The sequence below is a fragment of the Mus caroli genome, unplaced genomic scaffold (assembly GCF_978045245.1).
Source record: "Mus caroli unplaced genomic scaffold, Mus_caroli_1 scaffold_4, whole genome shotgun sequence".
Taxonomy (NCBI): Eukaryota; Metazoa; Chordata; class Mammalia; order Rodentia; family Muridae; genus Mus; species Mus caroli.
This window is the reverse complement of record NW_028227259.1, coordinates 110,988,574-111,004,625: the sequence shown is the minus strand read 5'-3', so window position 1 is coordinate 111,004,625 and position 16,052 is coordinate 110,988,574. Positions and strand designations below refer to the sequence as shown.

The window sequence follows — 16,052 nt, the reverse complement described above, 5'->3', positions numbered from 1 at the left end:
GAGAGCAGGAGTGGGAACAGATTGGTCAGTGCAGTCCAGCAGCCCCACTTGTGCTTGTGTTTATTTCCACAGGAATTGAAGTATGCATGCACAGAGCTGTCTGTGCTCCCAAGCAGCTGTAGTAGTAATTATGATAGTTAGATACATGGACGAAGGCCAGTTGTCCATCGTCTCATACAAGAGTGAGGAAGGAAGTGTGTACAGACCGAATGGACTGCTTGCTGTTCAGCCTTCAGCTGAGACTACGTGGATGAACACGGTGGACCTTATGCTGAGGGAAAGAAAGGAGCCAAAGAAAAGACAGCAGCACATGGCTTCCCATGTGTTCCTATGGGAAGCTGCAGGAAGTTGAACTCAGAGGACAATAATGGTTTGCTTTAAGCCGGATGTAGATATGTATGGGAAAGCATTAAATATTGATCAAAGAACACAATATTTTGTTAGAATAAGAGATAAAATGTATTACACAGAATGGTGAGTGATAACGCCTTGTGTATTTCAGAGTTTCTAAGAGTAGAGGAAAATGTTTTACCACTAAAACTTAAGTTATCTGTCAGTGTAAACCTAGGTCAAAGCATGGCATTTACCCCTTCAGTAATGTGTCAGATTTTGTTTGTTTGTTTGTTTGTTTGGTTTTGGTTTTTTTGAAACAGAGTTTTCCTATGTAGCTTTGACAGTCACTGAATTTGCTCTATAAACGAGGCTGGCCTCACTCCAGATCTGCCTGCCTCTGTCTCCCATATGCTGGGATCAAAGGTGTGCACTACCACCCCTTTATATAACATATATAGTAACAATTATTATTTGTTAGCTAAAAATAAGTTTTAAAGCATAAATGTTTCTGCAGTGTGTGACTTTGGGTGAACATACATTGGAAAAGTTTGTTCTTCTCCCCTGATTGTGAGGAGAAGAGTGAGAGGGCAGCAGGAGTTATTTCACTCGTGCTGTGACTGTGAGCAGAGCAGTGAGAGGGCAGCAGGAGCTCCTTCATTTGTACTGTGGTTTTGTGTCCTCTTGGGGTACCTGTACTTAGCACAATCTAATGTTTTAATAATTTTTACTTATTGTTAGGCAGATTTACAATCTTTTCTAACCATAAGTGTCCTTTTATGTGTATTAGTCTACTTGGCCTGCTGTGATAACAATGCCTCATGGTGATGGAGGCTGGAAGCTGATGAGTATAAGCTCTCTCTGCTGAGGCATTTGCAGGGAGCCTTTCCTTGTGTGCACAACTGGTGTTTGTTCTCATGCTGTCACTCCCAGTACTAGATTATGGATTCATTCTTGGGCTCCGGCTCATTATTTGCCTCCTAAAGTGCTCTTCTTCCACACATAGTCAGGGGTTGGGGCTTCCATGTAGGATATTTGAAGGAACAAATGGATGGCCAGTTGTGGAGGCTAGGAGTCAGGTGTTACAGCTTTTCAGGAGGCTGGGGCAAGATGGCAAGTTCAAGGCCCGGCTGAGCTACAAAATGAAAAGCCTGGGGTGGAGGTGCGGAGAATCAAAAAATGCTCATACAAGCATTTGTATGTGTGAGGTTGTAGGTCCTGTGCAGGGGGTGGGTGGGGGGAAGGGGTGGTGTCTGCTTGTGTGTTCATAGCCTAGCAGAGAGAAGAGGGCTGAAGTTGTACCCATCTCTTGCTTCTTCATGAGGCTGTTGGTGGTACTCCTGCGTGTGGCCGTACTCCCCAGTCATCAAGGCCATCATGTATTCTCCTTGCCTGTGTGTATTCTGTTTTCCTCCAGCCTCCTCACACAGTTATGTGCATTCTCACTCAGGATGCAACAGATAATCCAGCTGTCCCCCTCCCCTCTCCATAACCAGATGCACTGGTTACACAGTACACCAATGATTTCTGCATAGAAATCATTCCCATGGGGACTGGAGAGATGGCTTAGTGGTTAAGAGCACTGGCTGCTCTTCCAGAGGACCTGCGTTCAATTCCCAGCAACCATATGGTGGCTCACAACCATCTGTAATGGGATCTGATGCCCCCTTCTGGTGTGTCTGAAGACAGCAACAATGTATTCATAGACATGAAATAAATAATTCTCTAAAAAAAAAAAAAGCAATCATTCCCATGAGTTTGTGCATCTGGGTCTGTAGATGTGTTGCAGTCTTTGCTTCCCATCTTCAAATCAACATTCTCAGGCCACAACAGTAAGTAAAAGCTTACTATGGGATGGCACTGGGCAGGTGGCAACACTTTAACTGTGTGTGTTGTCAGGCCCAAGGACTCCTTCCATCTTTGTCAGGGTCTACTAACTTCTTCGTGTAATATTCCAAACCATTTATCAGTCTTCTCTGCAAAGACTTTTTTTCCTATGGGAGACAGCATGCACAGGTTGAAGAGATGAGGATGGTGTCTTTTATGGAGACATGCTTTAGCCTATCACACAGAAATTTATAGTGGACCTTGAAGAGCATTGTTTGTTTTTTGACAGGTCATGGTATGCAGTTCCAGGCGAGTGGAGTAGCCCTGGCACTGGGGAGGAGAGAGTGCTCTCATGCAGACAGCACAGGGAAATGGAGGTCTGTGGGTCCTCAGTGTAATCTCCAGAACAGCATTACCTCAGGACACACACACACCACTTCTCAGAAGGGCAAACCTGCAGGTCTTAGTGTAGACCCTGCAGAAATAGAAAGACAGTGGCAGAGCAGGCTGTACAGAAAGCCTCCAGGTTGTCTTTCTCTGCACATTTAGAACCTTTTTTCTAAAGTACTGGCATCTTGTATTTGTTGGTCTCCAGGCTTTCCTACAAGATACTAACATGAGTTTAGGATTTCTGGTTCACAAACTTCTATAGAGATAGAACCCCTTAATAACTAATTCCTGGTCCTAACGAATAGACTGATTCAGTAGAAGATACCTCTGGGCTGTTATCAGCTTCATTGTGAGTTAATGTGGTTATTTCTTAGTGCTCATATATCCAGAAATAGAAGTAAACTTTCCTTTATTTCTTGAGAATGTGAACTGAATTTATTACCCCGAGTTTTACTTAATTATTTTATATCAAATACATGTTAGAATTTGAAAATGTGAATCTCTTAATCAGTCTACATTGCTATGGTTTTAAAAGTGTGTCAATAGGGCACGATGGCACATGCACACCTTTAATCTCAGCCTGTGGGAGGCAGAGGTAGGTGGATCTCTGAGTTTGAGGACAGCCAGGGCTACTTAGAGAGACCCTGTCAATAAATAAATAAATAAATAAATAAACTGTATTAAACTAAACCAAACCAAAAACCCAATAAGTATACCAGCTAGTTGAGGTACTAAACTGAAATAAGAGAGTTTATGTCTCTAATCTGTTCACACTGGAGGTCAAGAAATGCACAAGCAAAAAAGTAGTCACTATTTTAGAATTTACACAGGTTTCACAATTCAGTGAATCAATTGATCTAACCCTTTTTGATAGAATTGATGGGATTAAAATCTAGTCTGTCAGGATTACTGCCAGGAAAGGCATTTGCAAAGTTAAAGATAGTAGAAGGTAGGTGATGCCCGAGAATTTTAGATCAATATGTGAAAAAGCCTGATAGCTGAGCATTTGGTCTGTCCTAGAAACTGGAAATGTCTAGAATGGTATGTGCATGGGCTGTTGAGAACGTGATGTCTGTGTAGGATGACCTCTTAAAGTGACTATTGAGTTCACAATTAGAGGCTAGTAAGTCTTAGAATGGAACTGTTGGAGTAATCTAGGCTGACAGTTGAAATATGTGTGGTGTCCTCCAACCTCTGAGAATACTAAACTTAACAGGTTGCCTTTTGGTAGTAGTAGGAGATTATAGGATTTTCGGTAACACAAAACTCAGTTTTCAAAATTGGTAGAAAAAGTTTTTGGTAAATGTACTTTTAGTGGATTATTAAGAGTAAAAGTGTTAAATATTAGCTTGAAGTCTCAGAGTTTCTAATGGTACATTCCATACATTTTATGCTTAGTTGCTGTTAGCTGCTATCACAATTCTTTTTTGGTGTGGACACAATATTAGATTAACACTGAAATGGCTCAGAAGTATGTTTTATTCATAAACACTCAACTCTCCTCATACCTGGGCTCTGTATCCATGGATTAACAAACCCTATATTAAAAATATTTGTGGGGGCAGGGGAAGGTTGTGTTTGTACCAAGTACGTAGAGTTTGTACCTATTAGGTACAGAGTTGTCTTTCCTAACGTTTGTCTCTAAATGCAACAACATGTCTGTAGCATTTACATGGTACTCATTTTTAGAAGTACTGAAGCAATGGTATAAAGTACATGGAAGAGGAAGAGTGTGCATAGGTTGCCCATAAAGACTATGCCATTATATATAAGGGATCTGACCATCTGCAGACCTTAATACCCATGTAGGTGCAGAACTGATGGCTCATAGCCTTAAGTCCAGTATTACCATTGCTATTTTATTACTAAAAAAGATAATACTATTAATAGTATATACTAAATATATAAATAATATATCATCTAAATATCTATGGGTATATTTAATATTTAATAAACATGCATTTATTAAAAATATATAAATATTATCAATAATGTTGTTAAAATTAATTAAAATAATTAATATAAATATTTTTAAGAACTGCAAATTATATTTCTTTTAAAAACATTTTATATGTACAAGTGTTCCTTTTGCAAGTATGTATGTGCACCACGTGTGTGCAGTGCCCACAAAGGTCAGAAGAGGGCATCAGAGGTCCTGGAGTTACAGATAACAGTTGTTGCTGCCCTATGGGTGCTGGGACCCGAACCTTGGTCCCCTGCACGAACAGCAACTGCCTGGAATTACTGAGCCACTTCTGCCCCCTAAACTTTTAAGTTTCTTGCTGGGATAGATTATTGCTCCCCTTGAAAGGGTACTTAACAATTTATTGAGCATTATATTAGTCATGTTAATTGTTGAACACTTTAGATATTTTATGAAAAAAGAAATTATAGTTTTAAATTTAAAATAGTGTATTATACAGTGGTTTTTTTTTCCTACCTGAAATGAACCAAAGAAAACTAAGCGATTGTTTTTTATATGTATTGTTTCAGGCTTGATTTAAATTTGGATGAGATTATTCTTGCATCAAGATGTTAATAAGCCAAAATTTAGGTAAGTAGAATACTTTATTAAATGTTACATATCAAAGTAGGAATAATAAAAAAGTTTTTATAACTTAAAAATGTGTCTACAAGTCTAGGATTAAAGAATTTCAATAAACTTTTGCAATATGCTCTTACCTCTTTGACCGCTTTGGTTCAGTTGATTTAATAGGAGTAAGCAGGTGCGAGCGGAGAAGCAGTCTTAGGGTTCTTTCCTTAGTACTGAGGTCTCCTGATGCTTACAGGGCCCGAGCGTTGTAGCGTGTCAGAAAATGTAGTTGGTGTTGCCTTAGCCACTGCTAGTGATCTCCCACTAGGTAGTACAGGATGTGTTGACTTTTGTTTGTTTGTTTTTGATTTTTGTTTTTCTGTAGTAAAGAGAATATAGTATCCTTTTGTTGATTTTACTTTATTTCCTTAACAAAAAAATTAAGCCATAACTTCTTTCTGTTACTGTAATGTTGAGAACTGGCATGTTTAGTCATATGTGGATATGTGTGTGGAGGCCAGAGTTTGATGTGAGGTGTCTTCCTCAGTTACTTTGCATTTTGTTTAGGGAGGACAGCTCACTAAAGGGACGGCTGTCTCTGCCTTGTGAGCACTGGGATTACAGGGAGGCCACCATGGCAGCTGTTGCGCAGGCTAGGGATCTGAGCCAGGGTCCTCAGACTTGCACATTTGCACAGCAAGCACTTCGTCCACCAACCTTCTCCTCAGCTCTGTCGTGACTTTTCTCATGGAACATTCTGACTGGCCTTCTAAGGACCGTTGCTTTTAAAAACTTAATTTTGCTGATGTTTTGTGTCTGATATGCGAAAGAATGCTTTTTAGAAATGTAAAGCTTTTGAAATGATAAAAATACAGGAGTCAATAAACATGGCCTTAGAATATAGAGTAACAGGACAACATACAGTGAAGCTGCTGAGTGTCTTGAAGTAGAGAAGAGGCTTACACTGGACTTTCAGGTCTTGCGGGTGTCTCAGTAGCTTGTTAAATATGCAGTGCCTAGAAGAACCTTCCCCTGTGCTTACACGTCTGCAAGGACATACATCTGGCTTATTTGGGATTATGCAGCATTGGATGTGAGCCGTTCTTTTTTTTTTTTTTTTTTTTTTTTTGGTTTTTCGAGACAGGGTTTCTCTGTGTAGCCCTGGCTGTCCTGGCACTCACTTTGTAGACCAGGCTGGCCTCGAACTCAGAAATCCGCCTGCCTCTGCCTCCCGAGTGCTGGGATTAAAGGCGTGCGCCACCACGCCCGGCGAGCCGTTCTTTTTGTCATATTATAATTAACTTTTAGTGATGTGTGAACTTTAAAGGACAGAAATGAATAACTATATTGTAATTTACATTGAGCCACTCATGTATATATAGAAAATTTCATTATCTCAAAGTTCCTTAACTCTTTTCAATCTGAATCTAATAGTCTTATTAAATTTCATTTAGCTTGGTTTAGTTTAGCTGGGTTTTTTTGCTTTGTTTTGTTTTTTAAGATTTATTGTTTTTATGTGAGCACACTGTAGTAGTCTTCAGAGACACCAGAAGAGGGCATTTGGATCCTATTACAGATGTGAGCCACCATGTGGTTGCTGGAAATTAGACTCAGGACCTTTGGAAGAACAGTCAATGCTCTTAACCGCTGAACCATCTCTCCAGCCCAGTTTTAGCTGTTTTTGAACTTCATGAACATAGAATGATATAGTTCATGCTTTTTTTTAAAGTTTTATTTTGATATTTTTGTTTCATTCATGTTATTAGAATACCATTATTTATCTTGTGTGTTCTGTAAACATTTTTCTCAGTTCCAGTTCTTATCCCTTCTAGCGCCCCCTCCTAGACTCCTTTCTGTTTTGCCCCATTAATAGCAGAAGAAGATGTAAAGTGCTGTGGCATGTGAGTACTTATCTGTGCCCACATGCTTGGGTTAGAGGCCCTGCCAGGATCCTTTCTAGTTACAGCTTTTCTTCTGTAGTGGTCATTCATTATTTCTTGTGTTGTTTCCTAAACCTGGAGCCAGGCCTGGCCTTCTGCAGTATGTTGTTTGAGTCATTGTTTCTGTTGCTGTGAAATGACACCATGTCAAGGCAACACATGAAATTAAGCATTTAATTTGGGGCACACAATTCCAGAGAGAGAGTCTGTAACCATCATGGCGGGGAGCATGGCAGGAGGCAGCAGGCATGTTGTAGGAGCAGTGTCTGAGAGCTTACATGTTGAGACACAGCTTTTTAAACCTCAAAGCCCACCCTCCGCCAACAAGGCCACAACCAGTCCTTCCTAAACAGTCCCACCAACTGTGGACCAAGCATTCAAAAATATGAGCCTGTGGAGGTCACTCTTATTTAAACCACCACAGTGATCCTCTTACCTGACCGAGATCCAGTTGAAGGTAGACACCAACCCTGTTGCATTCATCTTAAATAGCCCAGTGAATGTTTGTTCAGCTTAGGTCAGTAACAGTTCTTTCTCAAATAGGATTTCAGAATTGTGTCCATGACGGGCTGGGCGGCGTTTCAGCTGTCATTTGGCCGTAGGAAAGAGCCAGTGAGGACAGCATGGAGACCGCTTGGAATGAGGATGTGCCTTCAGTCTTTTGATTCAGTTGAAGTAAATAATCTTACTTTTAGATTTAAGCTAACATGAATAGCATTGATTTTTGATTACAGTTTCCATGCAGAGGTGTTAATCTGTTTTATAAAAATTGAAGTATTATTTTCTAGTAGAGTATTCCCGGGTTGCTTTACTGGTTATATCTTTAAGTTGAAAATTTAAAACAATGTGTTACTAATGTAAGTGAAGAGAGAGGGAGGTTGGCCATAAAAGTCAGAGTGAAGGGAGCTCCCTCGTGCCCCTGAAGGTGGGGATGAGTAAAGACCAGAGCCCCGTGACCCAGAGCTGTGGGCACTTGTGTTTTATCATTGTAAACACATTACATACATATACATAACTTATTAATGAATGACTTGTTTAAAAAGTTAAAGTATTTTGACAGTTTTTTTCTCTTAATATTTGAAACTTGGCTAGTTGAGTTGGCTATCACAGCAGTCACCTGGGGTTTTTATGCTAGAAACTAGACTGCCTTGTGGCAAGTCCAAAGCAAGAAGAGGATCTTCCCCACTGGGATCAATTTGTGTCTTTTCTTCATTGCAGCTTTGGCAATAAAGGCCAAATACAGAGTTCGATACAGACCCTCTCTCGTACTGTTCTGTCTTCTTGAAGGATTTTTGTTGTTATTGTTGAATATATATCACCTTAACTTGTGTTTCCTTCTGGGTATAAAGTGTGTGGTGGTGGTAGACTGCTTGATTTGCATGTCTAGAGAGTTTAGACTAGATTTCCTCTTCAGAGGTCTTTAGATGTACCTCAGTTTCAGATTTTTCCTGTTTGAATATGGCCTTGAATAAAAGAACTGTTTCATTGGTTGGATGGAAATTATGCGCAGAGGGAAGCTTGCAGTAAAATTTTAATGTCAAAAGTTACTTTATAAAGATTTCATTTAATTAGATATTCATGTTGCCAAGTTTATTGGCATTTTATTTTTTCATGGTTTTGAGATAAGGTCTCACTGTGTAGCCTAGGATGGTCTCAGACTTGCTGCGTGCAGTCTTCCTGCCTCAGCTGCCTAAGTGCTTAGTATGGCAGGCGTGTCGGCAGACCTGGCTCACTGACACATTCTCAGATGTTATGGTTATATTGTACTAAACTTAGGAATTATTTGAATTGTTAATTTGTTTCAGATTGTTTAAACAAGTCTGAGTTTGAACTCATCAAAAAATAATGTAGTGATTGTCTTCATCTTGATACATAATTACTTCAGTTTATAGCTAATGTCATTGCTAGGGAGCCATTGCTCCTCGAGCCTGCCTTCCGCAGTTGAGAGCCAGAGCCACATCATTACTATTGCTAAATGTGACACATGTTCACTGTGCTCACGATTTACGTGGTCTTTATAAATCTCCCATAATCACACATACCATGTCTATCTCCCTGTCTGTCTGTCTGTCTCCCTCTCCGCTTTTGTCCTTACTCAAATGTAACCTTTTACTACCTCCTCCCCCCATAAGTCTCTTGTGTGAGGTCTGTTGTCTGCTGTGATCTTTGTGGCATTCCTTGGCTCCCATCCACCAAGGTATTCTTCCACTGTGAAATCCTAACTGTCATGAAGTTCAGAAGTAGTAATGACTAGCTTAAGGCCAGGTGGATAATTGCAAAGCAAGAACCTAGGTCTTTTGACTTCTTCCATACTATTCTTTTGAGAAAACCAGTAAAGCTTCTAGCTAGTCTGAGGATTGTGGAGCCTTCCTACCACATGTTTTTAAATATCGGTTAATTCATTTAATGGCATCTGAATTTATTATTGTAGTTAAGTTGTTTTTAATCTATCCTTGATAATAGTTCTTAGACTTAGGGAGAAGGATGATTGGATATGTACTACAGTCTTGAATTCCTGAAAGCCAAAGGCAATGGGCTTTATAACATACATTAATCTATATTCGAGCATTTAATATATATATATATATATATATATATATATATATAGTACCTTACTCATAGTAGAAGTTTGGGTTTTTTGTTTGTTTGTTTGTTTGTTTGTTTGAGATGATCTTGCCCCAAAATCCGGGCTGGCCTAGAACTTCACTATATATCCCAGGCTGACCTAACATGCAAGCTTTGGAAGTTCTGGAATTAGTCTGAATTCTGCTCACTTCAGGGTCTCCCATAGAAGAAAAGCTTTGTGACTTATCTAGATACACTAGAGGACCTATGGCAGAAGAGACAGCCCAACTAAGAAGTGAGATAAGAAAAGGGAGACTTGGTGGGACCCAGAGACCCACATTACTTTCAGTGTAGCGCTTGCTCATCATGAGGTAAGAAGGAGGGGGTGTAGTGCTTGGTACCAGGGAATAGAGTAGAGAAGAAGGCTGGGGCCATTTTATTACGGGTCATAGTAACCATTTAAAGAGTTTATATTAACAGAATAATAATAAGCCGTTGAAGGCGCTTATGTGGAAGTGATGGGAATACATCTGAGGGGCTGCTGTTTTGGATTTGATCCCAGGCTCTTATGCTAAATTCTACCTTAAACATCTCAGTGAAAAACTAGAGAACACATCACAGGGATGCTAGGGATGTTCAGGAGGAACAGTCATAAGAGGATAGATGTCTAGACTGACTTGACAGCAGTAAAGTGCAGTTATGAACATGCGGCCGCAGCTTTGGCATTTCCTTACAGTGGAGTCGGGGCTGGGGAGGTTAAGGTAGCAGTTAGGATGCTTTGTGCTTCTAGCTTTGGCAGTGGGACTGCATTCATAAATGGAACCGTGGGGGTGATGAGTGTTTGGAACAGACAAGAACTAAGTTAATTGAACTTGAAACAGCCTGAGAGCCAGGTGAGCCTAAGTGGAAGGTGGCATTGAGCTCTAAGAGAGACCCAGGAGTTATCCGTGCCTTTATTTCTCATACACTCATTTTTGTTCATTAGTATTTGACCTAAAGATTGTTGAAAATGGATTTACTTCTGTTTTGGTTAAACCTCTGTGCAGACATCACCCCCCCCCCCCCGTCCCCTTTTGGCTAGATGTTGTTTCTTTTGATATCTTTATAAAGTAAGGTACCTGTCATAAAAAGTTCTTTCGGGAAGACAGGAGAAAGTCAAAGAATGACCTTCCCGTGTATCAGGGCCTATTGCTCATCCTGGGTACATGTACCAAGCCTCTGATGAACTAAATGACTTAAAACCTTGGGATGGTGGTTTGAATAAGAATGGGCCCCAGAGGCTCATATATTTGAATATGTAGTCATTAGTTAGTGGCACTACTTGAGACACATTGAGAGGTGTGGTCTCGTTGGAGGAAGTGTGCCACTGAGAGTGGACTTGGAGGTTTCAGAAGCCCAAGCGAGGCCTGGTGTCTCTCTTCCTGCTGTAATGTAATGGACCAATAAACCTCCTAGTTAAGAGTTTCCTTTATAGGGTTGCTGTGGTCATGGTGAGTCTCTGCACAGCAACAGAGCAGTGACCAGAGGACACGTGGCAAGAAGAAAAAGTACAAAATATTGATACCTCCTGGCAGCACCCTCTGTAGCTTCCCAGATGCTTATAGTTTGCATTCTCCGATTAAAATGTAAGATTGTGGTAAGCTCAGAATTACTATTTCTTAAAAGATTTTATTTTATGTATATAATGATTTTGCATGTTTATGTTTGTATACCACATATGTATGCCTAGTGCCTGCCTCTGTAGGGCAGAGAGGCCAGAACAGGGCATGGGATCCTCTGGAACAAGATTTATGTGTAAGTCACCTTTTGGTGACTTTATTGGATTCTTTTACCTACTATCCTTCTCTACCCCAATCCCTTCCAAGCCCACAACATTAGGCTGAGAAAGAAGGTTAGAGGGGAAAGGGGGTGTCCATCTCCTTAGACTACTTCCTGCTGATTAGAGCCGTTATTCCTAGGGCAAGTGCACTGTCCATTGTCAGGATATCTAACCAGCAAACCAGGAATTTAGCAAAAGCAGCAAAACTGCGAGTGCAGCAGTAGGAACCATCAGGAGCAGAGGAGCAGCCGCCACCACCTCTCTCAGGGCCCTGGCCTTTTTATACCCCTCAAGAGTCCCCAGAATTCTAGAGTAAACTATCTTCAGCTGGCATAACCACACCTGTGCCAGAGCACAAGACAAATCATAGTCAGCCGCTGTGGACAGTCTGATGCAGAGCCACATCCCACACCTGGGTTTAAAACAAAAACACGTTCATATAGCATAGCCTGTTTTTAAAAGAAACCAAAACTTCTCACTACAGTTATGCATGGTTGCGAGCCACCCTGTGGGTGCTTTGTCCCTGCAAGAGCCAGCCAGGGCTCTTAATTGCTGTGCTATGTCTTCAGCTTTTAGATATTTTTTTTAATTTTCATTTTATATTTCTGAGACAGCATCTCAGTCTGTAACCCTGGCTAGCCTCAAGTTGCTACATCCTAAAGAGCTGTGCCTAAATCTCTTGTAGAGGCTTTCTCTTTTCCAGCCGCTCCTTACTCTGAGCACTCACTTGGAGTCAAACGGGGCTCTGCCTCCCCCTTCCCGGCAGGCCTGTGGATGGGGACCCCCATTCCCAACTCCCAACGCTGTGTCAGTGGCCCCTGGGTGCCCAGGAGATGGGGAACCACAGACAGTGTCCCACACTCTGCTATTTCCCACTCCCCACCCAACAGCAATGTGTTATCATGTCCCCAGATTTACATTTTACGTGTTTAACAGGAATTATTGTGTGGTTTTTTTTTTTTTTTCTTGTTTTTTATACTTGAGAAGCTTTTAGACTTTTTTTCCTGGTTTAGCAAAACCATGATATTCAGGCTTACTTTATTTAACATTTATTCAGTACCAGATTGTATCGGTACCATTGTTACTAATATTTTATAAAGATTAATAATTTATTCTTTGTTTTATAATTAACAAGATTATAATTGTTATACCACTCTTATGGCAGTAAATTAAATAGGAAATAAAGTTTTTAAAATGGAGGGGTTATATTAGGGTTCCCTGGAGTCACAAAACTTATGGGATGTCTCTATAGTAAGGGAATTTATTGGAATGACTTACAGTCTGCAGTCTAACTAATGCAACAATGGGCAGCTGTGAACGGAACGTCCAAGAACCTAGTAGCTGCTCAGCCCCATGAACCTAACTGTTTCAGCTGGTCTTCTGTATAAGCTGGAATCCTGAAGAAGTAGGTTCCAACAGAGGTGCTGGCAGTAAAAGTGCAAGCAGGCAAAGAAGAGCGAGCCTTCCTTCCAATGTCCTTATGTAGGTCTCCAGCAGAAGGTATGGCCCAGAGTAGAGGTGTGTATCTCCAGGCCTGGATTTGGAACTTGCTCTGTCCCAGGCTGGCCTTGAACTCAGAGATCTGCTTGCCTCTGCCTCCTGGGATTGAAGGCATGAACTACCTTGCCCTGGGCCTAAGCCCATGACCGCTCTGCCTCAAGATCTGGATCACAGCCTTCCATCTCTGGACTGTAACTCATTCCAAATGTAGTCAAGGTGACAACCAGGAATAGCCATCACTGTGGGCTTGATGGTACTCACCTTTAATCCCAGCATTTGGGAGACACAGGCAGGTGGATCTCTGAGTTCAAGGACAGTCTGGTCTACATTGTGAGTTTTAGGAGAGCCAGAACTGCGTAGGAAGACCCTGTCTCAGAAACACAAACAGCCAAACAAACAAACAAAACCCCACAAAAACTATGCACAATTAAAATTGTTAACTCCATCCGCATGCTTATGCACCTTCCCCAGGATATTCTGGAAAGCACAGACATGGTATTGGTCCCCACTAATATAAACTGGCATTATGTTTTTAAACTGGTTTTAATTATCATTTAAATAGAACCATTAAATATTTTCCTTTTTATAATTGACCTGTTTCACTTTGTGCTTAAGGTTTTCCATATTGTGATGTTTTGCCAACCTCCTTTTTAAGGCGGTTGTGTGTATGAACTATGTTTTATCAAGCTTATTTGCCAGTGGGCATGTAGGTTGCCCTCAGTCTTCATCTTGTGAATGATACACATGCTGTGAGTGTATAATCTGCTTTCAGTTTTCTGTGAGAGCTGCACCATTTAATGTTGCCTCCAACACTGGGCAGATGATTCTTTTCCTGTGTCTTTGCTCATCCCTTATGTTCTCGTGTGCGTGTGTGCGTGTGTGTGTGTGTGTGTGTGTGTGTGTGTGAGGTGGTGCCTCACTGTACTTTTGTTTATTTGAGAAGGAGTCTTGTAATTTCAAGCTGGCCTCAGACTCCTGGGTTCAAGAGAGTTTTCTGCTTTAGCCTCTGTAGTGTTGAGCTGCCAAGCTGGGTCTTTTGATGATGCTGATGCTGAGCATCTTTTCATGTGCTTGCTGGCACTTGTATATCAGTATTAGAGAAATGTCTATTCAGATTCCTTGCTCATTATGTTGTGAGTGTAAACTTCTTATTACGTATATGACTTGAAAATGTTTTCTCTCCACAAAGATCACCTCACTATGGACTGTTTTGAGGAAAAGGGTGACAGTTGCTGTACTCTCTCTACTCACATCTGTCTTGCTTTTGGGATCACATCCAGGGAATCATTGCCATGATCCAGGAAACACATGTCATGATGCTTTCCCTTTATTTTCCTCTAAGAATTTGGTAGTTTTGCCTTAGGGTGGTCCTGAACTTGTAATGTAGCTGAGGTTTATGTTGACCTTGCGATGGCTCCATCTGCTTCTCACCTGGTATCACCATACTTGGTTTATGCAGCATTTGTGATTGAACCAAGGCTTTGATCCTTCTGCTACTTGATGCAGGTCCTCAGCCCTATTTGTAGTTTTTGTATGTTTGATCTTATTCATTTTAATGTTGTTTCAGTTGTTTGCTGTCCAAACAATTTATAATTTAGTTTTATTTTATGTGCATTGGTGTTTTGTGTGCATGTGTGTCTTTGTGAAGGTGTCAGATTCCCTGGAACTGGAGTTACAATTGCGAGCTGCCATGTGGATGTTGAGAATGGAACCCAGATCCTCTGGAAGAGCAGCCAGTGTTCTCAATCACTGAGCCTTCTCTCCAGACCCTGCCCATCGAGATTTTTATGTGAATTTCAGAATGGGTTCTTATATTCTGACATAAATGTCATTGGGATTCTGATGAGGGGAATGGCATTGAATCTGTAGGTTTCTTTATACAATGTTGACTTCTGTCATGATTAATTTTTGTCAAATTAACTACATGTAGAATTAACTAAACCAGGATAAACCCATGAGGGATTGTTCTTGATCAAATTATTTGAAATGGGAAGATCCCATTTTTGATATGGGAAGATCCACCTCATTCCTGGGCCACACCTTCTGCTGACAGCCTATATAAGGGACACAGAAGAAGGAAGTTCCTGCTCACTGCCTGCTTGCCCTCACTCTCTGCAAAGTTCATTCCTTCACTGGCATTGGAGCCCACTTCTTTGGGATTTTGACATACTGAAGACCAGCTGAGACATCCAGTTTTGTGAACTGAACAACCACTGGATTCTTGGACTTTGTACTGATAGACAGCCATTGTTGGACTGGCTGGATCACAGCCTGTAAGCTACTGTAATAAATTTTATTCATATATATTCATATATCTTCTGACATATACTCATGTATATACTCACTTTATAAATTGTGTTTCTGTAGAGAACCCTAAGTAATACAGCTTCTCAATAAGTCTTACAACCTCTGTTTTCATTTGTCTTTAATTTCTTTTAGGACTGTTCTGTAGTTTTCAGTCTGCAAGCTGCCAGTCTTGGTTAGGTTTATTCCTGAGTATTTCTGTCTCTGGAATACTTATAGGAAGCAGAATTGTTTAATTAATTTTCTTTTTAGTTTGTTCATTGTTAGTTTCTTTTTTTTTTTTTTTAGATTTATTTATTATTATAAATAAGTACACTGTAGCTGTCTTCAGACACACCAGAAGAGGTAATAAGATCTCATTACAGATGGTTGTGAGCCACCGTGTGGTTGCTGGGATTTGAACTCAGGACCTTCAGAAGAGCAGTCAGTGCTCTTAACCACTGAGTCATCTCTCCAGCCCCTCATTGTTAGTTTCTAATAGAAACAGCTTGTCTTCCTATATTGATTTTTGTGTAGTAGCTTTGTTAAACTCTTTATTCTAACAGGTTTTGAATATGTTTTAGTTTTCTGCATGTACGATAGTATCATGTGTGCAAACATAATTTTCCTTGTGACTTTGCCCATTGGCTGCCTTTCCTTTCAGCCCTCCCCATCCTTCCTGTTGTCCTGGTCCACTCCTCCTTCCCTCTCCAGCTAAAGTACAAGAGACAAACAAATGGCTGTGTGCTTTATCCCTAGTCTTTGAGAGAAAGCTTATCATTGTCACCATTGAGTATGGAATTAGCTGTGGTCTCTTTATTGGTTTATTTCTGAGTTTGTTGATCATGAACTAGTTCTAGAACAG

The 16,052-nt window shown here is 40.6% G+C and overlaps 1 protein-coding gene across 21 annotated transcripts in view; it reads left to right on the top strand.

Annotated features, from left to right (window-relative positions):
• The window catches only part of Znf644 (zinc finger protein 644), an 80,142-nt gene that overhangs the window by 24,996 nt on the left and 39,094 nt on the right, over nt 1-16,052 (top strand). For 13 of the 21 annotated variants that reach the window (XM_029478066.2, XM_029478057.2, XM_085836967.1 and 10 more), the window contains one exon: nt 5,041-5,101. The exons of the other annotated variants lie outside the window; for them this stretch is intronic. In XM_029478066.2, coding sequence (XP_029333926.1) covers nt 5,058-5,101 — 44 coding nt within the window. In that variant the 5' untranslated portion in view covers nt 5,041-5,057. The remainder of the gene's footprint in view (nt 1-5,040; nt 5,102-16,052) is intronic. 21 annotated transcript variants of the gene reach the window in all.